The sequence below is a fragment of the Littorina saxatilis genome, linkage group LG10 (genome assembly GCF_037325665.1).
Source record: "Littorina saxatilis isolate snail1 linkage group LG10, US_GU_Lsax_2.0, whole genome shotgun sequence".
Lineage (NCBI taxonomy): Eukaryota > Metazoa > Mollusca > Gastropoda > Littorinimorpha > Littorinidae > Littorina > Littorina saxatilis.
In genome coordinates this window covers 30,042,938-30,070,526 of record NC_090254.1, presented here as the reverse complement: position 1 = coordinate 30,070,526, position 27,589 = coordinate 30,042,938, and the positions used below count along the sequence as shown (strand labels likewise).

Here is a 27,589-nt window from a genome sequence, read left to right as displayed (position 1 = left end):
AGTTGATGGTAAATGGCCCATGTAAACATTTCTTCCTTTGTTCCATGGCAAGACTTCGATCCAGCAAGTCAGTGATAGCCAGTCATTGGTGGCAGTGTGAAGACCGACTGAGGTTGATGCATATCAATACATGTATTCACAAAGCAAGTCCTTTACTGTTTGACTTTGATGGCATTCATAGCCCTTCTTTCCACACCTTATTCTTATGCTTATCCTATCTTGGTGTTTACCCAGCTGTGATAATTGTAATGAAAACGCTGCGCACATTGATTGTGAAATGTACTTTCAGGTAGGGAATGGAAGCCTTCTTCAGTGTGTGGTCACCTTCAGCTTCTCTTTGGGCTGATGCAGTACAGTAAAAGAGCGTGAGTACCTCCCTGTCTTTTTACATTTAGTCAAGTTTTGACTAAATGTTTTAACATAGAGGGAGAATCGAGACGAGGGTCGTGGTGTATGTGTGTGTGTCTGTCTGTCTGTCTGTCTGTCTGTCTGTCTGTCTGTGCTTGTGTGTGTGTAGAGCGATTCAGACTAAACTACTGGACTGATCTTTATGAAATTTGACATGAGAGTTCCTGGGAATGATATCCCCGGACGTTTTTTTCATTTTTTCAATAAATACCTTTGATGACGTCATATCTGGCTTTTTGTAAGAGTTGAGACGGCACTGTCACACCCCCATTTTTCAATCAAATTTATTGAAATTTTGGCAAAGCAATCTTCGGCGAAGGCTGAACTTTGGTATTGCATTTCAGCTTGGTGGCTTAAAAACTAATGAATGAGTTTGGTCATTAACAATCGGAAACTTGTTATTAAAATTATTTTTTTTATTAAACGATCCAAAAACAATTTCATCTTATTCTTCGTCATTTTCTGATTCCAAAAACATATACATATGTTATATTTGGATTACAAACAAGCTCTGAAAATTAAAAATATGAAAATTAGGATTAAAACTAATTGTCCGAAATCGATTTAAAAACAATTTCATCTTATTCCTTGTCGGTCCCTGATTCCAAAAACATATAGATATGATATGTTTGGATTAAAAACAAACTCAGTAAGGTAAAAAGAATAGACATACAGAAAAGCGTGTTATCCTGCTCAGCGCGACCACTACCGCACTATTCTGCATGGCTTGTCGATTTCACTGCCTTTGCCACGAGCGGTGGACTGACGAAACTACGAGTATGTGGTCTTGGTGAAAAAAGCAGTGCGTTCAGTTTCATTCTGTGAGTTCGACAGCTTCACTAAATGTTGTTATTTCGCCTTACGCGACTTGTTGTTATATTGGGATATGCCTGGGAGCTTTCAGTCCTGTACATTCCAGAGGATATCATTATAACATTGTTTGTAAAATGAACAGCCTTTTACGTAACGGTCATATAGGTCATTGATTTTGTTTTACTGAGCCATTTTGTCAGAATCAAAAACCAAGAATGGTAGGTAATAGGAACGTTTATCATTGAAAAAACCAAAACGTTACATTTAGTCAGATATTACGTTTAAATAATAACATATTACTCTAAATAATAACAGTGGAGTATGTCATGAAGAGAGAGAGGGTGTGTGCGTTTTTGTGCCTGCATGTGTTTCGCAAGATCAGAATTTTGTGCAGGTCTGTGAGCAGCAGATGTGGTGAACATAATTATACAGTAGAACACCCTTTTAACACACACACACACACACACACACACACACAGTATACAGAATATTTTATTACCCAAGGTTGTGACAATTGCGGTTTAGAAACATTCACACCAGCCAAGCACACCCAACACACGCATCTATTAAACAAATCAACGTCAACAATTTAAATACATACACTAAAATAAACAACATAATCAATGTGTCCTCTCCTAGCATCACACACACACACACATACACACACACACACACACACACACACACACACACACACACACACACACACACACACACACACACACACACAGTGAAAGACCTCCCCTTTTTAAGACTTTGCTTTTTTTAGATTTTCTATTAATATCTCTGTAAATTTGCTTTCATTTTAAACCTCCTTACTTTGAGTTAGAATTTAGGAGAAAAGTTCAATTTGTAATCATGAGTTATGGCTGCTTGAAGTAAAACTCCGGACTGTGGTTCCTATTCATTTCAGATGAAGTTGGTTATGGTTTCTGTGTTAGGTACATTGATCCCAGCCCACTGATCGAATGCCTTGGGTTGGATACAGGAGAACAGCAGGTAAGTGTAACTGTAGCCTTCATTACTGCTTCATATCTGAGCTAACAGACAAGGAAAGGGGTTACTAATTATGGCTGTTGAACTTTTGCTGCTTAATGTTTCATGGTACATTTTAAGACCCCCTGATTTAAGACTTCCTCCTTAGACCTTGCCTTTTCAGATTTTCTGTTTATAACCTCTGTTAATTTACCTCCATTTTAAGACTCACTCCTTTTTTGACTCACCTGAGTAATCGGTGAGTATTGGTATTCATATTGGTGTCCAACACTTTTTTTTAAACTCTTTTTTCAAAATTTGGTGGGTGTTGAGTATGTCAGACTAGTGATGGTGGTAGGAAGGAGGTTGGGAGTGGTGCAAGTTTGTACATGTGAAATATTCTTAGGGTTGAATAATTAATTGGATTGATTCAGGTCACATTAGAATCAAGTTTGTGTCAATCAGTCCAACGTGAATGTTCTCTTGAGCATTATTTTATAAAACTGGAACAGCAATTTTTAATGTATTTATTTGAGGGTCTAAAAGGGGAGGGAGTCCACCTTATTTTGGGGGAAAGGGGAAGGGCTGTTTACCCGTGATTTGTAAAAATGTAAAAACTTTTTACAAATTACGTCGAACTTAAAACCGCGATTTGTAAAAATGTAAAAATATCGCATTATAAAGTAATACATGCCTTTTATTATTATTAACATTTGTTGTTTAGAGCCTCTATGCTGAGTGGTGGTGGTGGGGTTGGGCCGGATAGGTAAAATATTACGATTTTTAGCATAACCAAAAAAGAGAACAAAATTCTAATAGATCCCTTGACTTTGGGGTAGCGCGACTCTGCTGCTGCTAGCTTTCCACTGCCGGGAGGAAGCGACCCGAATTTCCCAGCGATGGAAAAATAAAGTAATGAAAATAATATTGTAAAATAATAATAGATCAATTGACTTTGGGGTAGCGCGACTCTGTTGCTGCTAGCTTTTCACTGGGAGGAAGCGACCCGAATTTTCAAGCGATGGGACAATAAAGTAATGAAAAAATAATGGGAAAAAAATCTTATAGATTCCTTGACTTTACTCTGTTGCTGCTAGCTTTCCACTGGGAGGAAGCGACCCGAATTTCCAAGCGATGGGACAATAAAGTATTGAAAAAATAATGGGGAAAAATCTAATAGATCCCAATTGACTTTGGGGTAGCGCGACACTGTTGCTGCTAGCTTTCCACCGGGAGGAAGCGACCCGAATTTCCAAGCGATGGGACAATAAAGTAATGAAAAAAGAATAGGAAAAAATCTAATAGGTCCCTTGACTTTGGGGTAGCGCGACTCTGTTGCTGCTAGCTTTTCACTGGGAGGAAGCTACCCGAATTTCCCAGCGATGGGACAATAAAGTAATGAAAAAATAATGAAAACAAATCTAATAGATCCCTTGACTTTGGGGAAGCGTGACTCGGTTGCTGCTAGCTTTCCATTGGGAGGAAGCGACCCGAATTTCCCAGCGATGGGACAATAAAGTAATGGAAAAAAACAATCTAATAGATTCCTTGACTTTGGAGATGACGAGAAAATATCGGGCGCATTTACGTGATTTGTAAAACATTTTACAAATCGCGGGGCGCGCCCCATGATAAAATGTTTTACATTTTACAAATCACGGGTTAACAAGGGCTGTTAACACTTTCGCGACGGGACACTGATAAATCAGTAACAGCGCTTACACGCCCATGGACGGGACGCTTATAAATCAGTAACAGCCATACAGGGTACACGACTCGTGATTGCTTCCCGGTTTTTGAAGCTTGCAGTAAATTGAGTTGTTTCCCTTGACACATTTTGCGTGCCCTTCCGCCATATGTAAAATTAGCCTGATTTGTGTGGTTTTTTCGAGAAAAAAAATGAATTGAAGGCGAGCCTTGTCACGGGAGGAGATTCTCCGGATGTTGGATCTTGAGGACCCTGTAGATCATGATTCCGACGTGTTGTTTTCGCCTCAAGAAAGCGATAATAGCAGTAATATTGAGGAAGAAACAGTCCTGTTCAGTGTTGCTAGTATGAGTCGGCAAACTACACGTGTTAGGGTGGTACTGCATGAATCTTCGAATGTGTAGTTGCAAGGGGGGCGTGGCAGCACTGATAACAATGGATGGCTGGAGCGTCCTAATCCTTTTGGAAATGTTCATAGGTGTACAGTTGGGACTTTGTTGTGAAAATGTGACTTATATTCAATATGGATTACCTAGACATCATTTGGTGAGTGTCACAGTTTTGTTTCATTTGAGTCAGGATGCTGTGAGTGAATGCGGGATTTGCTTGTTTTTTTCTTTGTACTGTCTCCTTATTTCTGTGTAGAATTTTAACAATATTTCAGCTAATTCATAGGTTTTACACCTTGTTTGGTTATAAAATTATTTATAATACTTTCTGTTAAAAAATAACTTTTAAAAAAGCAGTGGAAAAGAAAACACACAAAAAAACGTTAAAAAACACAAATTATCCCCCTTTCACCCCCCCTTTGCTAAAACAAATCGCGTGACAAACTTATAAATAGCACGACTGAACTGGGCATCCATTTTTTAATTAGTACAAAAAATTTGGTGGTGATTGGACTTAATTCAAGCTTGCTAGACAGATTTCTTTACAGTTACTGATTTTTGGTAAGTTTCTTGGTGGCAAGCTTGGGCAGGCAGGACGTCAACGCCGTGGCAGTGCTGGTCACAATAGTGTTAAAAGGGGGGTTCCATTTTAATGGAAAATGACGATGGCAGAACCAGGGACCCAAGATGTGGCCAGGTTAGCATGTCTGGCTGGAAAGCCAATCTGTGAGTACGGTCCCTGGGAGTGGTGAGATGTTGTCCCCCACAGTTGGCATTCTGTGCACACTCTCTACTGGTGTTCAGATATCTTTTGTACACATGCACACGCTAGTGATACTAGATTCTCAGCAGAAAGGCTCTGGAATGTTTATTCAAAAAACAAACAAAAAAAGGCTTTCACTAAAACCTAGCTTATCGAAAGAGGCTTTGAAGTGCATGGGCTTACATATGATATAGACAACAGATCTATACAGTTAAATGCCAAGAGCAGCAGTGAGGATAGAACAATTCAATAAAAGAACACAAATTAAATGTCAGCTTAGATTTTTATGTGCGATCGTTGCTCGGCCAGATAGGTTGAAACGATGATAAGAGAGTGGATTATGTAAAATATATGTGATTCCTTGAGGAAAAAGGAGTAAGACAGTAATAATGAGGGAGTGATTGATATTTCATACACTAGGATAAAGCTTTTAGGCAGACACCTAAGTCTTAGTCTTACAATCTGTCCTAATGCTAACACAAGAACATAACATGAAATGAAAAAAGAACTCAGTATACTGCACTGGAGACCAGCACAAAATAAACAGTTCACTATATTCTGCAAAGCGCATCATAACAGGCTTAATGCAAAACTAGGTACACAGGACAGAGTCACAAAAGGGGTGCTCCGTCAGTCGTGACGTTACTGACCTCTACGCACTGGGTTGTCCTTGGCGTGGCATGGGTATCCACAGTAGAACACAAAGGATGTAATTGACACTGCATCTTCTAAATGCAGCAGAAATCCAGAAAGCAGTTTGTTTGTGTGCATACAGGATGCCCAGGAGTTCTCGAAGTTGTTCCTGTCGTTACTGGAAGGATCCTTAATGCAAAGCTCTCCAGGCCAGCCTTCAAACATAGTTCAGCAACAGTTTGCAGGCACATACTGCTACGTCACACGGTAAGTGCAGCTCTGTGTCAAACTAGCATTCACTGTCAGTCAGCTCTATGTTGAACTAGCATTCACTGTCAGTCAGCTCTATGTTGAACTAGCATTCACTGTCAGTCAGCTTTGTGTTGAACTAGCATTCACTGTCAGTCAGCTCTATGTTGAACTAGCATTCACTGTCAGTCAGCTTTGTGTTGAACTAGCATTCACTGTTAGTCAGCTTTGTGTTGAACTAGCATTCACTGTCAGTCAGCTCTATGTTGAACTAGCATTCACTGTCAGTCAGCTCTATGTTGAACTAGCATTCACTGTCAGTCAGCTTTGTATTGAACTAGCATTCACTGTCAGTCAGCTTTGTGTTGAACTAGTATTCACTGTCAGTCAGCTTAGTGTTGAACTAGCATTCACTGTCAGTCAGCTTTGTATTGAACTAGCATTCACTGTCAGTCAGCTTTGTGTTGAACTAGCATTCACTGTCAGTCAGCTTTGTATTGAACTAGCATTCACTGTCAGTCAGCTTTGTGTTGAACTAGTATTCACTGTCAGTCAGCTTTATGTTGAACAAGTCGCGTAAGGCGAAATAACAACATTTAGTCAAGCTGTCAAACTCACAGAATGAAACTGAACGCACTGCATTTTTTCACCAAGACCGCATACTCGTAGTTTCGTCAGTCCACCGCTCGTGGCAAAGGCAGTGAAATCGACAAGCCAGAATAGTGCGGTAGTGGTCGCGCTGAGTAGGATAACACGCTTTTCTGTATCTGTATTCTTTTTAGCGTACTGAGTTTGATTTTAATCCAAACATATCATATCTATATGTTTTTGGAATCAGGGACCGACAAGGAATAAGATGAAATTGTTTTAAATTGATTTCGGAAAATTAAATTTAATCATAATTTTCATATTTTTAATTTTCAGAGCTTGTTTGTAATCCAAATATAACATATGTATATGTTTTTGGAATCAGAAAATGACGAAGAATAAGATGGAATTGTTTTTGGATTGTTTAATAAAAAAACTAATTTTAATTACAAGTTTCTGATTTTTAATGACCAAACTCATTAATTAGTTTCTAAGCCACCAAGCTGAAATGTAATACCAAAGTCCGGCCTTCGTCGAAGATTGCTTTGCCAAAATTTCAATAAATTTGATTGAAAAATGAGGGTGTGACAGTGCCGCCTCAACTTTTACAAAAAGCCGGATATGACATCATCAAAGGTATTTATCGAAAAAATTAAAAAAAACGTCTGGGGATATCATTCCCAGGAACTCTCATGTCAAATTTCATAAAGATCGGTCCAGTAGTTTACTGTTTAGTCTGAATCACTCCACACACACACACACACACACACACACACACACACACACACACACACACACACACACACACACACACACACACACACACACACAGACACACATACACCACGACCCTCGTCTCGATTCCCCCTCTATGTTAAAACATTTAGTCAAAACTTGACTAAATGTAACTAGCATTCACTGTCGGTCAGCTTAGTCTTGAACTAGCATTCAATGTCAGTCAGCTCTATGTTGAACTAGCATTCAATGTCAGTCAGCTTTGTATTGAACTAGCATTCACTGTCAGTCAGCTCTGTGTTGAACTAGCATTCACTGTCAGTCAGCTTAGTGTTGAACTAGCATTCACTGTCAGTCAGCTCTGTTGAACTAGCATTCACTGTCAGTCGGCTCTATGTTGAACTAGCATTCACTGTCAGTCAGCTTAGTGTTAAACTAGCTGTCAGTCAGCTTAGTGTTGAACTAGCATTCACTGTCACTGTCAGTCAGCTCTGTGTTGAACTAGCATTCACTGTCAGTCAGCTCTATGTTGAACTAGCATTCACTGTCAGTCAGCTCTATGTTGAACTAGCATTCACTGTCAGTCAGCTTAGTGTTGAACTAGTATTCACTGTCAGTCAGCTCTGTGTTGAACAAACATTCACTGTCAGTCAGCTTTATGTTGAACTAGCATTCGCTGTCAGTCAGCTCTATGTTGAATTAGCATTCACTGTCAGTCAGCTTAGTGTTGAATTAGCATTCACTGTCAGTCAGCTTAGTGTTGAACTAGCATTCACTGTCAGTCAGCTTAGTGTTGAACTAGCATTCACTGTCAGTCAGCTTTGTGTTGAACTAGCATTCACTGTCAGTCGGCTTAGTTTTGAACTAGCATTCACTGTTAGTTAGCTCTACTTTGAGATATTACTCACTGTCACAGTCACGTTTGTGTTATACTAGCGCTCACTGTCGGTCAAAATGTAATTTATTTCAAAGGCAATTGTCCTTGGGGAAGAGAGTTTGAGACAGAGAGCATAGATGCACATATTATGCACATTACATTTTATTTTGTTGCTGTTTTCTTACAATCACCTTCTTGTAAAGCCAGTGACAGGACAAAATAATCTTCCCCAGCTATTTGTCTATTTTGCTTCTGTTCCTTTTCCTTGTGTTTCAGGTGCCAAGCATGTGGCAGCAAGTCAAGGCGTGAAGCAACATTTTACGAGTTGGATGTCTCCATCCATGGACACAGCTCCTTAATGTCGTCACTACGGGACTTCCTTCAGGTCACTAGCTTTCTCAAATATTGTTAAAGGTGGCACTTGAGTTGAACTAATAATAATAATAATAATACGAGAATTTATAACGCACATATCTCACCACCAGGCGACTTATTGTATTGTTTTTTTGTGCTTTTTGTTTTGGTGTCAAGAGAAAGAAGAGGAAGTGAGGGTTTTCTGTTTGTAACGTCTTGAAATAGTAATGTGTTTGTACTAAGTAATTTACACGGAACACTTCAGCTGATGGACTTTAGGCGTCAGAGGTTGGTCATTGGTACATTATTAAAAGTGGCTGAAAATCCATCACGGAACCTATTACATTTCTGATGTGCTGGTCAGGAGCGGAAGATGACTGGTAGATTTTGAAAATGACTCATTGATAAATTGGTCAAAAGACTGGCCCTTTCCCCAGACTTGCACATCTGACCGAGTTGTCGACCCATGGACTGAGGCTGACCAGAGACAGTGTGTGTGCAGGAGGAGAAGCTGGAGGGGGAGAACCAGTACATGTGTGGGGTGTGCGACAGCAAGCAGAACGCTGTGCGCTTCATCCAGCTCCAGACCATGCCGCCTGTCCTCAACCTCCAGCTACTCAGATTTGTTTTTGATGTGTAAGTCATGTTTTGCTCGGCCTTTCTATCCTTCAATCAGCAGAAATAATAGTGGTCCCGCTGAAACTGCATATATGCAACTTGACAGTGCGAATTTGTGAAAGTTTTGGAAATGCAGTTAAAATGGAGTGCTTTCTGTTCTCTGGTCTGTTTTTTATTTTGTGTTTTCATGCCTATTCTAAACATCTACACACAAAGAATTAGGAGTTCTGGAGACTATTTTTCTTTTTTTTGTGTTGTTGAAAGTTTGCCCAGAGCTGTCAAAAGGTGCACTGATAGTGATAGCAGAGGGTTCATAGTCCATGTCATTCTTTGGAAAAAGTAAACATGTTTTAGATTTTTTTTCAATATAATAAGCAGTGAAATAATTCATACCTGTCATAAGTGGCTTCAGCTGAATATATGTCATAAATTTAAACGGAGTGGATTATGGTGGAAGTATGCACATTTTGTTGCTGAAACTTTTGCACAATAACTGTTAAGATTCTTTGAGGGTTGTTTTATCCATGTTATGAATCAGAGGGAGCTATAAACTGAGAGAGAAAAAGACAGAGTGAAAAGATCTGTCTTACAAAACTTAGCTGTACATAGAGATTACACAATGTTCTTTTTACATTTAGTCAAGTTTTGACTACGTAAATGTTTTAAGGGGAGGTGGGCCAGTGCAAAATGGACAAATTGATCAAAACCCTTTTTTAAATTTTTTTGCAGATAATGGTCTCATAACATACCTAAAATGCATGTGTGTCTGTGTTTTTGTCTAAAGTGTCATATTTATGTGTCAATAAAGACAATACTTGAATAGTTTATCTTCAACGTCGTTTTTCTCATGTCAGCCATTTTTGCGGCAGTTGCATCTGTGGTGTTGCGATTTCTCTGGCTGTAATTTAGCTAGAGCAAATAACTTTTTGTGCCGTTTGTGCAGAATATCACTTTCTGGGGGATTACGAAAGGATTTTGTTGCCATTGTATTACAGTCATAACCAGGTTATTTCAAACAAAATTTTTGCAGGGGTTACCCTAAAGTTTTACGGTTGTAACAAAGAAATGTCCCTAACTCCAAATGTAAATATAACAATCAAAATCTGCTTCGTAATCCCCTAGAGCATACCCAGAAAGATAAAATATAACAATAATTAGAAGTGTGACAATCATATCTGCTGAAATATTATTTTCCCCCTGTACTCCAGTTTTGTCGGTTTTTGACTGTTTTTGTGGCGTAAAACAAAAACCAGCAACCCAAAATACAAAAAGTGACTATCATTTATCATTGTTTATTCATTACTTTCATAAAATAACATTCAAACTAAATAAAACATTGAAATTAAAAAAAACCATAGTGCACTGGCCCACCTGCCCTTAACATAGAGGGGGAATCGAGACGAGGGTCGTGGTGTATGTGTGTGTGTGTGTGTGTGTGAGTGTGTCTGTGCGTGTGTGTGTGTAGAGCGATTCAGAGTAAACTACTGGACCGATCTTTATGAAATTTTACATGAGAGTTCCTGGGTATGATATCCCCAGACGTTTTTTTCATTTTTTCGATAAATGTCTTTTATGACGTCATATCCGGCTTTTTGTACAAGTTGAGGCGGCACTGTCACACCCTCAATTTTCAATCAAATTGATTGAAATTTTGGCCAAGCAATCTTCAACGAAGGCCGGACTTCGGTATTGCATTTCAGCATGGAGGCTTACAAATTAATTAATGACTTTGGTCATTAAAAATCTGAAAATTGTAATTAAAATTATTTTTTTTATAAAACGATCCAAAATTACTTTTATTTTATTCTTCATCATGTTCTGATTCCAAAAACATATAAATATGTTATATTCGGATTAAAAACAAGCTCTGAAAATAAAAAAATAAAAAATTATGATTAAAATTAAATTTTCGAAATCGTTTTAAAAACTATTTCATCTTATTCCTTGTCGGTTCCTGATTCCAAAAACATATAGATATGATATGTTTGGATTAAAAACACGCTCAGAAAGTTAAAACGAAGAGAGGTACAGTAAAGCGTGCTATGAAGCACAGCGCAACCGCTACCGCGCCAAACAGGCTCGTCACTTTCACTGCCTTTTGCACTAGCGGCGGACTACGTTCAGTTTCATTCTGTGAGTTCCACAGCTTGACTAAATGTTGTAATTTTGCCTTACGCAACTTGTTTTTTAGCTAACATTGGGAATCCCTCGCAACTTTCTTTGTTTAGTGGGGAGAACCGCCCCTCCCGTGCCCAACTTAACTAAGAAAGTCGTGAGAGATTCCCAATTAAACATTGTATAATATTTTAGTACACTCTTTTTTTCAGTTAGGAGTGTGTTGTTGTTTTTGGACTCGATGCTACGTCTATTGACATCCCATACAGGACATCAGGAAATGTGTGTTGTAAGGCAAGGCCGCACTGGAAAGTAGTCCGATGATGTCACTGCGTATTTCTCAGCTTCTATTTTAATCTGTGCATAAATCACAACTGGGTTCATACTGCAACAATCTGGAGAACCAGCACATCAGTCAAAAATGACGTGTTTTGAAGAAAAGAAATTGCAATTTGTTTTCTTTCGAACAGTTGACGTCACCAACAATGCCAAGGTCGCTCTGTTGGCAAAACGATTGATTATGTGCCGCATGAAGTTTCTGTCTGATTTGCCAATGTTCACATCTGGTGAACCTGGTCTAAAGTTAAAAAAAAGTAACGATCTTGCAACAGGTAAGGAGAAGAATACAGAAAGTAAGTGCCTGATTAGGAGTTCTCTTCAATGTACACAATCATCATCCCTGGCAGATTGTTCTCATGATACAAGCACAGCGTTGACCTTTGATGCAGACGATAGACTTTTAGTGATCAAGGTTTCTATTTTGGGTGTATTTCAGTTGCAAACGGGCATGATGTAAGACATATCCTTTTTTTAGGACTATGACATCTAATAGAGATGGTATGGGAACATGCTCATGTGGTGGGATTTTAGATTTTATATCGAGCCAGTCAAAAATCTCCTTTTCTTTCTCCATTTTGTTTCCTCACGTTGGTAATTGAAGATTCCTGCGCAGCTAAAAATAAAACGTAAAGTTAATTTTGACGAATTTTGACACATGATGATTACAACATTGTATCCCTGTTTTTGTCCAAAGCTTTACCACCTTGTACCTTATATTGAAATTAAAAATGACGCGTTTGACCATAATTATAAGGAACATAAATTGCAGTCAAATAGTGCACTAACAGTGTAAAGAGGTTATGGAAGCTTCCATTGCAGTAATGATGATGGATATAGAACATTTATTTTCCATAAAGCATACATGACAAGATGTCTTATGTTTTGCTTGCAGGAAAAGGGGCCACAAGAAAAAACTCAACAGCTACTTACAGTTTGGGGATGTGCTAGATATGAGCGAGTTTCTTCAGCAGCCAGGTAAATAAGCTCAGGTGCTCATGCTTCTTGCCATGGATGTCAGAGATGACCAAATCACCTCCTGTGAGAGAGTCAAGTTCTGTGCTTAAACTTTTAAATCATAAGTTAAGTGGGCGCTTGTTTGATTAAATACATTTCAGGCAAGGGAATTTATATATTTTACTTGACTCGCTTAACCATGTGTAGACTTCTTCGTCTTCTACGGTGGGCTGCAACCCCCATCAATGGTAAGGACTAACACATCACATGTGAAATTATAACTGCAATGATTAACTACAAGTATTTACTTCATAAAAACCTAACGTTTAATAAAGATCTAAATTCAGAGGCATGTAACTCAATAAAAAAAGAAAGCATGTTACAATCAAAGTGCACATCATGCTGAACTAAGACTTAAACACACAAGGCAAATGTGTGATACCAGCCTTTAGTCAGCCACGCCCTCTGAGCAACATGACAGCACTGAAGTGTGACAGTACAGTAAAACCTGTAGAATACGGTCACTGGACTTAACGGCCACTCGCACAATACGGACAGTCTTTATTGGCACGGATCGTTTCCTTCATTAAAATCACTGTACTTAGCGGACACCTCGGAATTACGGATGCGGACGCTTATTTTAGGTCTCTACTAAATTGTGTAACTGCTCAATACGGACAAAGGATGTTCGTTTAACTTCCAAACATCATTGCGATTGTCTGTCTTCTCTCTCTCGCAAGCTTGATTTGAGAGGTAAAAGAAGCTTAATCGCGATTGGTCGGCTTTGAGCTGAAACTGAAACAAGCTTATTAGCGATTGGTCAGCAACCTCATAGCCAATGAAATGTGTCGAAAGTATTCGACGGAAGTCGGTACATTTGTAAACAACATCGAAGATTCTCATTCAGTCGCGTTTTGCCGAAGTTTGAATGAATCACGATGGCTTCTAGGTTGCGGAAGGAACGAAACGAGTGTCTGTGGTGAAAAAGCTGCAGAGCGGACAATCATGCCGATCGATCGCGCAAGAACTGGGCTGTGGAAGGACGCAGATTTTAAAAGTCGGCATAGACAGAGAAAAAATTATGGCTTTGTGGGAATCGGGAGACGGTCGAGCAGATCAAAAGTGGATTTCGAAGAAGGCAACTGATTATGAGGAACTAAATGATGCTGTTTTCCAATGGATTTCAACAAAGCGTGCTAATCATTTTGCCATCAATGGTCCAGTGATTCTGTTACAACTGTTAATAAAATACTGTATTTGACTGTTTTTACTTGTTATTTTTTTACTCTTAAACATGTACATACAATATAGCACTTTCCTTTTCGCAACCACATTTGCTTGAACCTGTAAAATAAGGACACCTGCAGAATAAGGACACTTTTCACTGGTCCCAAAGGTGTCCTTATTTGACAGGTTATACTGTACTGACACTGAGCTGAAAACATACATTGTAACATGAAAATGCCTTGCATACTACACTGCTAAAACAACGAGCAATCTATGACTATTCTCTCATGTTCTCAACTCTAAAAGTTGAAGCAAAACCAAAAAAACACGAGAAAATCATGTTAGTTCCAAACAAAGAAAAAACAAAAGGATAAGTGGAAAAATTGAATGGAAACATATTTTTTGAGTCTTACGTCGTCTGCTCCTTACTTTGTTTACATCAAAAGCGCTCTTACAGCCTTGACCTGGCAATGCTATTTCAACGTTTTTAAAGAAATATTCAAAATTATTTGCGTGTATTTGACTTTTAACGACAAGGCAAATGAAATGGTAGGCTCTGAAATAAAAGTTCATACCCAAGTAATACGCTCGAACCGCGCGGCAACTCGGTGATAAGAACGAAATAACGACCACAGTGCAATCCTCGGTCAAGTATCTGTAACTATCGCTGATGAAATTTTGTTATGTATTTGTTTTCCGCCTTGAATTTTCTAAGACGTTTACCTAATAAAGGAAAGGGAATCGCAGTCAGTGACTGACACTGACCGAAATGTACTTTATTGATTGTTTGTTTTTGTAGGGCGTAATAATTTTCACCGCTAAAATGGCAGTACAGCAGTCCCTGCAATGTACGCCCCCGGCGTGAGCGGCCACCTGACATGTACGGACACATTTGCTCGGCACGGAGTGTTTTCCTTCTATATTTGCCCCCCCTTAAACGGACACCCAGACCTGTTTTCCCTTACTATTTTGGAGAAATTTATTACTATTTTGTGGGCTTTTGGGGAAAAAAATACTCCATTTGAGTCCAGACTACGATTTTCAAATGTGCTTCAAATTATGGTTGTGTTGCTAATATTGTTGTTAGTAACCACTGGGTTACTACTTTGGTCATCAGATTACTATTTTTTGACTTAACCATTACTCTTGTCAAGTGTTGGGGTAAACAGGTCTGGACACCTGCAAAATGTGGACACGGACACTAATTTTCGGTCCCAACAGCAGGTCATACCTGCAAAGTACGGACAGACCATCATCAAATTTTCACCACACCAAAATCAATAAGAGAGCAGTCCGGCTCTTGGTACAAAGGTCACTGCCGCAAAGGCGTGATGACAGTCTCTGTTAACTTGGGTGCACGTGTACCCATCAGGAGGGGGTTAGTTTGGGTCAGGAGTGGAGTACACAGACTTTCTTGCTTTCAAATGCGAAGATGCCAACATGAAACTGCACTATGCTCTTTATTCGTGTCTGTTGGACTGAATTTATCCATTCAAAATACGTCGATTTCAAAATAATAAACACAATTCTCAGACTACATGAAAACATGCCGGCAAATTTTCATATGAATACATTTAGGTGCAAGAACACGTGCGTTTTAAAACTTGACTCAAATTCGACACGTTGCTACTGAGAATAACACACACAGACAAACAAAAAAAGAAATAGAAACGATAGAATCTAGCACTTTAACCAATCTCAATAGCTCGTCAAAATGAACACGAAGTCTGCGCCCCAAAACCACCGCAGGTCGCTTCCATGTTCTGGTTCGGATACGCGCTAATAAAAAAAATTCCCTACTGGAATACTAGCCGCTGGAAAATACAGTTGTTCAGACGACTACACACGCTAGATGAGGGTCCCGTAAAAGTTTTTCTGTCTACACCGGATAATCTTGGAGGTTACAACTTTCCCCAACCGCTTATCAGCCTTCTATCATCTTATGCCTGCTATGGCGGCCGGAACACCCGAAGTCGACTTTTTGACAGTGAGCTGGCCTAGTGGCCTCTTCATGAAATAAAACAAAATGTTCAACCATGACATTAACTAATTTAAAAATGTTAAGAACACCTAATCACCAGGATTTTTGCAATAATAGCAATAATTTGTGAAACGAGAGCATCTTACACTAGCATTGAAATATTACAATATTCATAATGCAACAGTCTGCATAAAGATAACTTACAAATAGACACTGGCCCTATTTCTAAGGAATCCACAAGCGTGTTCGTTTAGAAATTTGAAGAGAAATGAAGAAACAGCTAACTGGCAGGCTGACGACTGGCGAAAGTTGTAAAATGATGGTATTGATCCGTGGGAAAAATGACACAATCAGCTACCCATTAAGGTATCAGTCACGTCTATATCAGCGAATGCTGCTTGCATGGTTTTGTGGAGGGTTCTCAGAAGTGTATCTTACAGTGTCAGACTCACAGACATGAGCTACTTCATCAAGGTTGATCTGGTCAACTTGCTGTAGTGGTGAGTTGGCAAATTATCCTTTTGCATACACCACAGGGGAGAACACTCTAACCCATGTTTTCTGCATGTGCCCAGCCATGGCATCAGTGCTTGTCCAAGTGATGCAGTTTCATGTGGCCCTTCTTGTGCATTAAATGATTCATTCAAAAGCTGCAAGTAAAAGGGTGTGCGAGAAGACAACTGTAACTTCCTGTATTATTTGTCTAAACATTCTTTCTTTCAAACTGCTTATTTTCCTTTCTGTTGGTAAACATTGTTTTAATTCAAAGAAAATCTCCTTGGACACAATGAAAAGTGTGAAAAGAGAATTAGAAGTACATGTGCCTTTAAAGAAAAGAAAGAGCAAACTAACACATTCTGAACAGGTACATTCACTACTCCACCTGTCACCAGAGCACCCCCGGCCCCATGTACTTCCAAATAAAATTAATTGTCTCAGTTTTCTCACCTGAAATTTGGAGCCTTGTTGTCCAGTTTCTGTCATGTTCCATATTTTTGCCACACTTGTATTTTCTTTGTGAAGCATAGATACAGTAAAATGGAATGCTTTTGTGCAGCAATGACAACAGTGTATGACCTGACAGCAGTGCTGATCCATCGCGGGCCCAGCGCCTATAGCGGACATTATGTGGCTCACATCCAGGACACACCATCCAAACTCTGGTATCGCTTTAATGACGAGGAGATTGCCGCCATGAAAGGGAGCAAACTCCACCTGGGAAAAGAGGAGGACATCATGCCTGCTGGTTAGCGTTGCATGCATTGAGTGATCTTTGCTTTTTGGCGAGAAGATAACTGCTTGTAAACAAAGAAGTCGAAGTGGTGCTGAACTAGCAAGCATTTAAAAAGAAAGGGCAGCATTTTTCACTGGAAAAAATACATATATTCCCAGAATGCACCAGTTACACTTGCAGCTTGTATGCAATTTATCAAACATTGGGTAACTTTTTTTAATTTAACTTGAAACATATTAACAGTTGAAAATTTAAGAGACATTATATAAACATAATTTACATAGTTAGGTTTTAAAAGCAGTTTGAGTGCATCTGTTTATGTCAGGATATTTCCTTGACCTTTGAGAATGAAGGAATATGTTTTAAACTGTAAGTTATCAGACCAGGTACCTCACAGTCTGTTCATTACTTTATTAGATGCTTTGGTCTCAGTCTACATGCATGTATTATGATAAGTATTTACCTGCTACTGCTCTTTAATTAAAAGAAGCAATTGACGTTTCTTTGTGCAGACCTTTCAGAGCTGGATGAGGCATCTCGTCTTAAAGCTCAGCGCTGTCCTAAGGGAGTGCACTCATCTCGCGATGCCTACATGTTGGTTTACTCTCGCAGGAAACAAGCAGAGACTGGTATGTTAACACTTCTTCCACACTCACATGTTTTGACCATGGCTTGGGGGATAGGGATGCTTACCGTTGAAATGGGCTTTTAGTCTTGAGTTGCTGCATAGATCCTGAAGCCGTTGTCTTTGAATTTGAGATTTATATGACTGGTTAATGCTTTATTAATATGCGTCCCTGGTAGTTCCAAAGATTATGTTACTTCAAAAGCAGCCTGTTTTGCAAGTACATATATTAGCATGAAATACAGACAGTGCAGCATTAATACACTATCAGAGATTGCAGCATTGTTGCACAATATTACATCTGTAGTTTGGCAATAGAGATACAGAATCACATTCAGATTTCACTTTTCTTAATAGTCCTTGTTACAGATCGATGTTGTCATGGAATTATGGCGTAACTCATTTAAGACAGCTTTTCAGCAAAAGGCAAAAACTGATTATCCCAGCGAAGCTGGAGGTATCCCGTGAACGCTATACTGTAATCGATTTGAGAAATGTGCACACCGAATAATACATGATAAAGAAGGATTCGTTGTGCCCGGCTACGTGCTACAGTTGGAGATGGAAGTTCACCAAAAATGGGGACCATACTAACAAAAATACGGTGGGTAAAATAGGCGCCCCCATTTTTTCAGCAAACGCCACCCTAGGCCGCTTTGGACGGGTAGAAATTCCGTAGTCTATGGATAAAGCTCGCGTAAGAAGAATACGTCACGGTCGAAAGTCTTTGACGTCAATTAATGCATCATGACGTCATGCCTCCCTGTAGTCTTTCTCTCTCGCGCAGTGTGTGTGTTTGTGTTCATTTTGTGCACATGTGTTAGTGTTACTGTGTGTGTGTGTGTGTGTGTGTGTGTGTGTGTGTGTGTATTTGTGTGTGTGTGTGCGCGCACGCGTGCATGAGTCTGTACTCGTATGTGTGTGGTGTGTGTGTATTTGTGTGTGTGTGTGTGTGTGAGTCTGTACTCGTGTGTGTGTAAGTGTGTGTGTGGGCATAAGTGTATGTGTGTGCGTGTATGTGTGTTTGTAAAGGTGTGCATGTCCGTCTGTCCATATGTGCGTATGGGTGTGTGTTTTGTGTGTATGAAGTTTTTTGTTAGAGAGTGAGTGAGTGCATGTGAGTGAGTGTGTGTGTGTGTGTGTGTGTGTGACTTGGTGTGTGTGTGTTTGTGTGTGTGTGTGTGTGTGTGTGTGTGTGTGTTTGAGAGAGAGAGAGAGAGAGAGAGTGTGTGTGTGTGAATATGTGTGTGCATGAGTTTGTGTGTATGTTTGTGTGTGTATGAGTGTGTATATGTGTTTGTTTGTAAAGGTGTGTGTGTCCGACTGTCTATGTGCGTATTTGTTTGTTTGTTTGCTCAACGCCCAGCCGACCACGAAGGGCCATATCAGGGCGGTGCTGCTTTGACATATAACGTGCGCCACACACAAGACAGAAGTCGCAGCACAGGCTTCATGTCTCACCCAGTCACATTATTCTGACACCGGACCAACCAGTCCTAGCACTAACCCCATAATGCCAGACGCCAGGCGGAGCAGCCACTAGATTGCCAATTTTAAAGTCTTAGGTATGACCCGGCCTGGGTTCGAACCCACGACCTCCCGATCACGGGGCGGACGCCTTACCACTAGACCAACCGTGCCGGTCTATGTGCGTATAAGTGTGTGTTATGTGTGTATGAGATTTGTGTGAGTCAATGTGTGTGTGTGTGTGTGTGTGTGTGCGTGCGTATGTACAGTGTGTGTGGGTGTTTGTTTGTTTGTTTGCTTAACGCCCAGCCGACCACGAAGGGCCGTATCAGGGCGGTGCTGCTTTGATATATAACGTGCGCCACACACAAGACAGAAGTCGCAGCACAGGCTTCATGTCTCACCCAGTCACATTATTCTGACACCGGACCAACCGGAGTGTGTGTGTGTGTGTGAATGTGTGTGTGCATGAGTTTGTGTGTATGTTTGTGTGTGTATGAGTGTGTATATGTGTTTGTTTGTAAAGGTGTGTGTGTCCGTCTGTCTATGTGCGTATTTGTTTGTTTGTTTCCATAATTATCAGGGCGGTGCTGCTTTGAGATATAACGTGCGCCACACAAAAGGCAGAAGTCGCAGCACAGGCTTCATGTCTCTCCCAGTCACATTATTCTGACACCGGACCAACCAGTCCTAGCATGCACTAACCCCATAATGCCAGCCGCCAGGCGGAGCACCCACTATGTATGACCCGGCCTGGGTTCTAACCCACGACCTCCCGATCACTGAGCGGACGCCTTACCACTAGGCCAACCGTGTATGTGCGTATGAGTGTGTGTATTGTGTGTATGAGATTTGTGTGAGTCAATGTGTGTGTGTGTGTGTCTGTGGGTGTGTGCGTGCGTACATGCGTGCGTATGTAAATGTGTGTGTGTGTGTCTGTGTGTGTGTTTGTGTGGGTGTGTGTCTGTTTGTATAAGAGATAAAGAGAGACAGAGAGAGAGAGAGAGAGAGAGAGAGAGAGAGAGAGAGAGTGGGTGGGTGGGTTGGTTTGTGTTTGTGCGTGTGCGTAAGTGTATGTGTGTATGTGTGTTTGTTTGTAAAGGTGTGTATGTCCGTCTGTCTATATGTGCTAATGGGGGTGTGTTTTGTGTGTACAGTAAAGTGTGTGTGAGAGAGTGAGTGAGTGCGTGTGAGTGAGTGTGTATGTGTGTACGTGTGTAACTTGGGTGTGTGTGTGTGTGTGTGTGTGTGTGTGTGTGTGTGTGTGTGTTTGAGAGAGAGAGAGAGAGAGAGAGGTTTGTCTTTCGCTGGGGTATGCAGTGCCTTGGCGTTGCACATCTACTTAATTTTTATTATGAAATAGTGTTTATATTTGTACCTGGTATGGATAGAAAGATAAAAGAATGTTATATTATGTATTGTCCATCATATTTTAGAGAATATTTCTCATAGAGAAAGATCTAAAGCACAAAAACATCAATTTCGTCAAGTATCGATTTACGCAAAATTCCAGGACGACAGCGAGATGTAAAGTAGGATAAGCTTGAATCGTTGTGACAGAAATGAGAACAGAAAAGTTCACAAAGTGGGATCTTTAAAGCAGCACAGTGTTTGGTGAGTGGAAACAACTAGTAGAGTGGTGAGTGGAAACAACTAGTAGAGTGGTGAGTGGAAACAACTAGTAGAGTGGTGAGTGGAAACAACTAGTAGAGTGGTGAGTGGAAACAACTAGTAGAGTGGTGAGTGGAAACAACTAGTAGAGTGGTGAGTGGAAACAACTAGTAGAGTGGTGAGTGGAAACAACTAGTAGAGTGGTGAGTGGAAACAACCAGTAGAGTGGTGAGTGGAAACAACCAGTAGAGTGGTGAGTGGAAACAACTAGTAGAGTGGTGAGTGGAAACAACTAGTAGAGTGGTGAGTGGAAACAACCAGTAGAGTGGTGAGTGGAAACAACCAGTAGAGTGGTGAGTGGAAACAACCAGTAGAGTGGTGAGTGGAAACAACTAGTAGAGTGGTGAGTGGAAACAACCAGTAGAGTGGTGAGTGGAAACAACCAGTAGAGTGGTGAGTGGAAACAACCAGTAGAGTGGTGAGTGGAAACAACCAGTAGAGTGGTGAGTGGAAACAACCAGTAGAGTGGTGAGTGGAAACAACCAGTAGAGTGGTGAGTGGAAACAACTAGTAGAGTGGTGAGTGGAAACAACTAGTAGAGTGGTGAGTGGAAACAACTAGTAGAGTGGTGAGTGGAAACAACTAGTAGAGTGGTGAGTGGAAACAACTAGTAGAGTGGTGAGTGGAAACAACCAGTAGAGTGGTGAGTGGAAACAACTAGTAGAGTGGTGAGTGGAAACAACTAGTAGAGTGGTGAGTGGAAACAACTAGTAGAGTGGTGAGTGGAAACAACTAGTAGAGTGGTGAGTGGAAACAACTAGTAGAGTGGTGAGTGGAAACAACTAGTAGAGTGGTGAGTGGAAACAACTAGTAGAGTGGTGAGTGAGGTAGAGAGTTCTCTTGCCTTCAGGACAGGCGAGTGAGCCTCAGGCTCCCGCAGAGAATCTGGAGGACCTTCCAGCAGCAGTGAAGGCCTACGTTGAAAAGGACAACGCCAAGTTTGAGGACTGGATCCAGGACATCGCCCTGACCCAGGTTTGTACATCTCCATGCTACTGGGTCGATCAGCATCACTTGAAGCAAAGTTCCAATAATAGACAAACAAGAAATACTGAGATAGAACTACATGTATTCAGAACTACATGTTGCTTAGATTCTGACAGGCTTGTACCTACCTGGTAATCGCCCATTAAATTACATATTCTTACTCAATTCACATAATAGCATTTAACTTCAGTTTGGTGCTTAGACATTGAAAGTACTGACCCTGGTAAAAGGGGGAGGTAACCGCATGAAAAGTTCATGACCTATGACATAGTTCGTTATGGTTACCCCCCCCCCCCCCCCCCCCCCACCCTCGGTCTACTGCGCATGCGCGGCAAAGCTGACCGGTCTAGTCATTCTCTCACTTCAACACGTAGTGACAGGACGTTTTTTGTACTACGGCTTGTTTTAAGCCACCGGCCTTAGGATTTGAGGCCATTGAGGAACCTTCTATCAGCTTCACAGCTTTTTGGTGAGAGCGCTCCTTCTTACGTTTTTTCTGTAAAAATTTCGCCTTGTCTTTCTTGCAAAATTTTTGTTGCTTACACTCAACGTGAGTAGTTGTAAACAAACAATGGCTGACAATGACAAAAGCTAGGAGCTCTGCCAAGCAGGTGCCCGCTGTTAGTCCTCCGCCGGGCAAGAAGGCAAAATCAAGTTCGAAGTCGAAGTCTAAAACTATGCTAAGATCTGATACAGTAGTGAATGTTTACAATCCAGCATCGAAGGAATCTGTCCAGGTTCCCATTGACAATCCTTCCACCGCTAGCGAGGAGACCAAAACTAAACACTCTTCCCCAGTTCCAAACAAGAACTTGGAGAAAGATGAAGTTTTATCCATGTTTGCTTTGTTTAAGACTGAGATGATAAGCTTACTCGCCAGTGAGCGTCGTCGACTACTCCCGGTTCCGCTGCGGCGGTTCAGGAAGAGGGTCGTCTTGTTTTTGATCGTGCGAGTCCTCACGTCAGTGGTGCTACAGCGGCCACGCGTGAGGTTCGCAATTTCGATCGTGCAGATCCTCACGTCAGTGGTGCTACGGCGGCCACGCGTGGGGTTTGCAATTTTGATCGTGCGAACTCTCATGTCAGTGGTGCTGCGGCGGCCACGCGCGAGTTTCACAATGTCGATCGAACGATGCCTCACGTCAGTGGTGCTATGGCGGCCACGCGTGAGACTCGTAACTTTGCAGCGCCCCTCGGGTTTAACGCTGCGGCGTTTTCGGGAGAGGCTCGTCAGAGTAGACGTAGTCATACTTCCGGTTTCATAGGTCAACATTTTCCGGCTTCGGCCGATGCTTCGTCTGCTAGGTGGGATACTGACGTACTTCTGGCAAAGGACCACACAGACAGACAGGAAAGCGATGAGGATGTTGGTGATTCTTCCTCTTTCATGGAGGATGATACCAACATTCGAATTCCAACCAAGTTACAGGCTACTCTAGCTTTGGCTGCGGAGGTCACTTCGCGTTATTTCGAGGAAGGAGTGTCGGTGTCTACCAGCTTCGCTGCACCACCACCTTCGGCAGTGAATGACTTCATGCCATCGCGGGAAAGCGACTCGGACTTCCGTTTTCAAGAGTCTCCTTCCGTTGCCTTTGAATTGGCAGGAGTGCTGCGCAGTAATCCACGGTAATCGCTACCATTACTCACAGCCCACGATAAAGCTCCCGCCGCTGCACAGCCCTGGCTGGCTTCTCCGCAGCAGGCCGCGCCGTTCTCCCATTCAGGCCCGCGTACGCCACGCTTAAGCGCCAAGCCTAAGAATCTGATTGACACTTTCGCTCTACCAAGAGCTCCTCTTCCGGTTACACCGGAACTGTCCACTCTGCGGTCTGACGGCTATAAGAACAAGAGGCGAAGCCTTCAAGGCTCCCGTAAGAAATCGACAAACAGTAACACAAACTCAATCACTCCGTCACACACACACACACACACACACACACACACACACACACACACACACACACACACACACACACACACACACACACACACACACACACACACACAGAGTTAAAACTAACGCATCATATCTACTCCATGTATAATTTTCAAAAGAAGGCAAACAGATAAAATGACTGTACAGTCGAACTCGCTTAAGACGAATCACTGGGGATCGGAAAAAAAGTTCGTCTTAACCAAAATTCGTATTAAGAAAATTGATTGATTTTTTTTATTTTTTTTTATTTTTTTTAAGTCTTGTACATTTTATGGTGTTTCAATTTGTTTCTTTCGCAACTTTCATGCTGCTTCACGTTTAGACAATAAAGTGACATATTCAGTTACATGTTCATGTGTGTCTCATGTTGAGTGATGATTGTTGAGTTTGAGTGAGAGTGAGCACACAGATGTTTCATCCAGTTGTTACGTTTTTGGTCACACACACGCACACACTGACACTATCCACATTCGCGGTGTTCCTATCATTTGTCCGGAATCACTTACCTTGGCGACGGGTAGCAAACCTTGGCCAATTTAGTTTTTTTGTTGTTGTTGCAACATGATGTTCAAATCCAAATCGAAAGCACTGACTGACTGATAAACTATCGCAAACCGGCGAACGCAAACGTTGAGAGTGTGGTTTCCCTTGTCCAAGGGAAACCACTCTGGCATCTATATTTTTTGGCAATGGCTTCCGTTCTAAACATTGATGTTTCGTTTTTGGTATTCGCGAAGGAAATAAACGTCAGTCAGTCATTCATGTTCAGTGTCTGAGCTATCAATCACTTTGATTCTAAATTTGAAATTGTTTTGTGAGTACAGTGTAATCAGTTTAACTTTATTCAGTGATCGGTTGAGCAATGGTTCAAGCAGTCGACGCAAGGGAAGACTTTGACACATGTATTCAAACTTCTCAAATTCCCATGATATGTCGATCTCGGGACGAGTTTAAAGATTTCGTCATAAGCGTGAGTAAATTACAGACATTATGCATGCTTGGGAATCCAAAAAGTGCTCGTTATAAGCATAAATTCGTTATAAAGAATTCGTTTTAAGCATTTTTTTTAAGCATGAAGAAAGAGGTATTCAGTTGGGAAATTAAAACTAATACGTTATAAGTCAAAATTCGTAACTAGCGTGTTCGTTTTAAGTGGGTTCGACTGTATTTGTTGTTGGTGTAGTTGTCCCTGAAGATCTTGTGCAATCCTCTCTCTCTCACACACACACACACACACACACACACACACACACACACACACACACACACACACACACACACACACACACACACACATACACACTTTTAAACTGCATCAGCATAATTATCATGGCAAAGCTTATCTACAATCATTAACCTACCCTAGAGCTTGCGTATCAAGATAATATATTCTTGGAATTGTCATACGACTAAGAATTAAAGATAAGAATTATGTCAGTAATTATTACATGTGCTGATTGTTCTCTTTGTCTGCGCGCGTATAGTATGTTGGTTATGTTTGGTCATAGTATGTTTGCTTATGTTTGGTCGTTATCTTTGCCTGTGCGTGTATTGTATGTTTGGTCGTTTTCTTTGCCTGTGCATGTATAGTTTGTTGGTTATGTTTGGTCGGTTTCTTTGCCTGTGCGTGTATAGTATGCTTGGTCGATGTATGTATTGTAAAGCGCTAAGAGTAGACATTTTTCTAGAATAGCGCTATAAAAGTTTGCATTATTATATGGGCGTCACGATGGTCACACTCAGACAGGTTCATATGAGGTTATTTTCCCTGGTCCTCGCACTCCGAAGTCTATGATGTTGTCCAGTGACATGTTGTCCTTGGCAACCAGATCATTATCTCTCATATACTGGGTGTGTGAAAGCTATTAAGGTCAATGACAGAAAAACTGTGTACTTCCTCACTGCAGCCCTAGGAAGCTTTTTAATCCTGTCCCACTCAATTATCGGGATGTTCCTGTGGTAGCACAACTTCTTGTTTAGAGTACACTATGCACTATGTTTTTGTATCAGAGAGTTGTAATGTTAATTTGTAAGGACGTCCTTTCCTGAAACAAATGAAGAGGTGGTTAAAAGGCTGCAGTGATCTCTGCCCTGGATTATAGCTTGCCCGTCGTAAATCAGCAGTAGATCTGCGGGTACTGTGTTCATTTGGAAATCTACCATCAGCTTACCTGTCTTTTGCACTGCAGACACTAAGCAATAGGTACTTGCCATGTGGCCACTTTTTCCACTGCTGTCCTCAGTCTTATACTTTTCATCAAGACTTGTCACCATGCCGAGTAGATCTAAATTCGGAAGTCGTCATGTGGCTGGGGCATGTCTGACATAGCGTCAATCTTGTTGTAGCTTATCCTCCTTTCTGAAACAAAAGACAAAATGCGATTAGTTGTGATGACTACAGGTACAACCTACACAAATATAAACAGTGTTTTGATACCGAATAGTCGGGTTATACAAGCCACTTTACCTATGCAGCATGGGAACCCTACAATATGCGAAACATGTCAACTGACGGCAGCAGCCTGGTTCTTAAAATAATTCTGACGCTCAACACAGTCAACACACTATTCACAGTCCATTTTGAGGAGCAACTGAGGTACTCTCTGATGGTCTTGTTTGAGTGATAACGATCAACTCAGGAGGAAGAAACCAACAGAGGAAAAAAAAAAACATTAACATTAACCGCATAAAGATACAGAATCACATGTACCATTATGTAGAACAAAATTCCACAGCAAGCTTTCTTTGGACGACTGTCGTTGTCTCAAAACTCGCAATCTACCTGCTGTCCAAAAGAAGCTATCTTACGTTGTGCTGCCTTGAAAAAAAATGCCAACAAAGACAAGGAATTAGCTGTTGCAAGGTAAGTTTACCAAACGTTACAGAAAGTGCGTAAACAGCGAACAGTACAATCAAAGAGAGGAGTCTGGAATGAAACGCGATACAGATCTAGGTAGATCTAGCATTCAAAAACTGTCTTTCAAATTTAAGGAAGTTGTTGCAAGGTACCAAATTTTACAGACAGAACCTTGACAGAGCATGTTTTGAAACTGAGGCAAAATCGTAATAATTTTGACTTTGAGAACAGATTCATTCCGTTTCCTTATATCTGCATGTTCAAATAAATGGTGGACAGTTTTATACGGGCAGAGCAAACTTGAGACTCTACTGCAAGTCTTGAAATTCACATAAACCGAACCAAGAACAAAGACATCCAAACATTACAGGCACTTTAGATCAACTCATTTCACTAGAGGTGACTGCCTAGCACTGTGTTTGATATCCGTGTCTGCTGAAATAAAAAGAAATTAAACAAAACGGATTATCAGTAAGCTTAGGTGACACGTTGTAAGAGTGGGAGACACTAGATCTGTCTGTACTTACCGGGGACACGACTTCCAGATCGACACTGCGCTTTCGACAGCTCTTCCTCGCGCAGACACTGGAAACAACGCTGTGCAGATCAAACTGTAGGAAATCTCCTTTGGTATCTTCTTTTTCTATTTTTCTGGAGCTAAGAAACTGAACAATGTGAAATCGTCTTCCCCAAATCGGCGAATGCAGAGGTGAGAACTGAAAAGAGAATCTATACCACAATCCTTCACGCGACCTTACCTGATCTTGACCCCTGACCTGGTCTACATACCACACACGACACAAACCAGTCACCTGCTTTTACCCCCCCAAAACCCCCCACCACCCGTTTTCTATGGATACACACTTTAACTACACACATGCCAACGAAATGTTGATCATTGCTTCAATACTTTGAAGATGTAGCTTGAATAATAACCAGGTGAAATTAGTATTTCGGTGTTCAGTCAAATGTTAAAGTTTCTATCACACACACACACACATACATACATACATACATACATACATACATACATACATACATACATACATACATACATACATACATATGCACAGACAGACAAAGGTT

General features: G+C 40.9%; 1 protein-coding gene across 2 annotated transcripts in view; it reads left to right on the top strand.

The window, feature by feature from the left end:
* Positions 1-27,589, top strand: part of LOC138979014 (ubiquitin carboxyl-terminal hydrolase 48-like) — an 89,208-nt gene that overhangs the window by 14,159 nt on the left and 47,460 nt on the right. For both annotated transcript variants that reach the window (XM_070351828.1, XM_070351827.1), the window contains exons 5-13: positions 294-365; positions 2,163-2,220; positions 5,832-5,956; positions 8,415-8,523; positions 8,995-9,128; positions 12,457-12,539; positions 16,784-16,972; positions 17,473-17,589; positions 21,574-21,698. In XM_070351828.1, the coding sequence (XP_070207929.1) occupies positions 294-365; positions 2,163-2,220; positions 5,832-5,956; positions 8,415-8,523; positions 8,995-9,128; positions 12,457-12,539; positions 16,784-16,972; positions 17,473-17,589; positions 21,574-21,698 (1,012 nt within the window). The remainder of the gene's footprint in view (positions 1-293; positions 366-2,162; positions 2,221-5,831; positions 5,957-8,414; positions 8,524-8,994; positions 9,129-12,456; positions 12,540-16,783; positions 16,973-17,472; positions 17,590-21,573; positions 21,699-27,589) is intronic.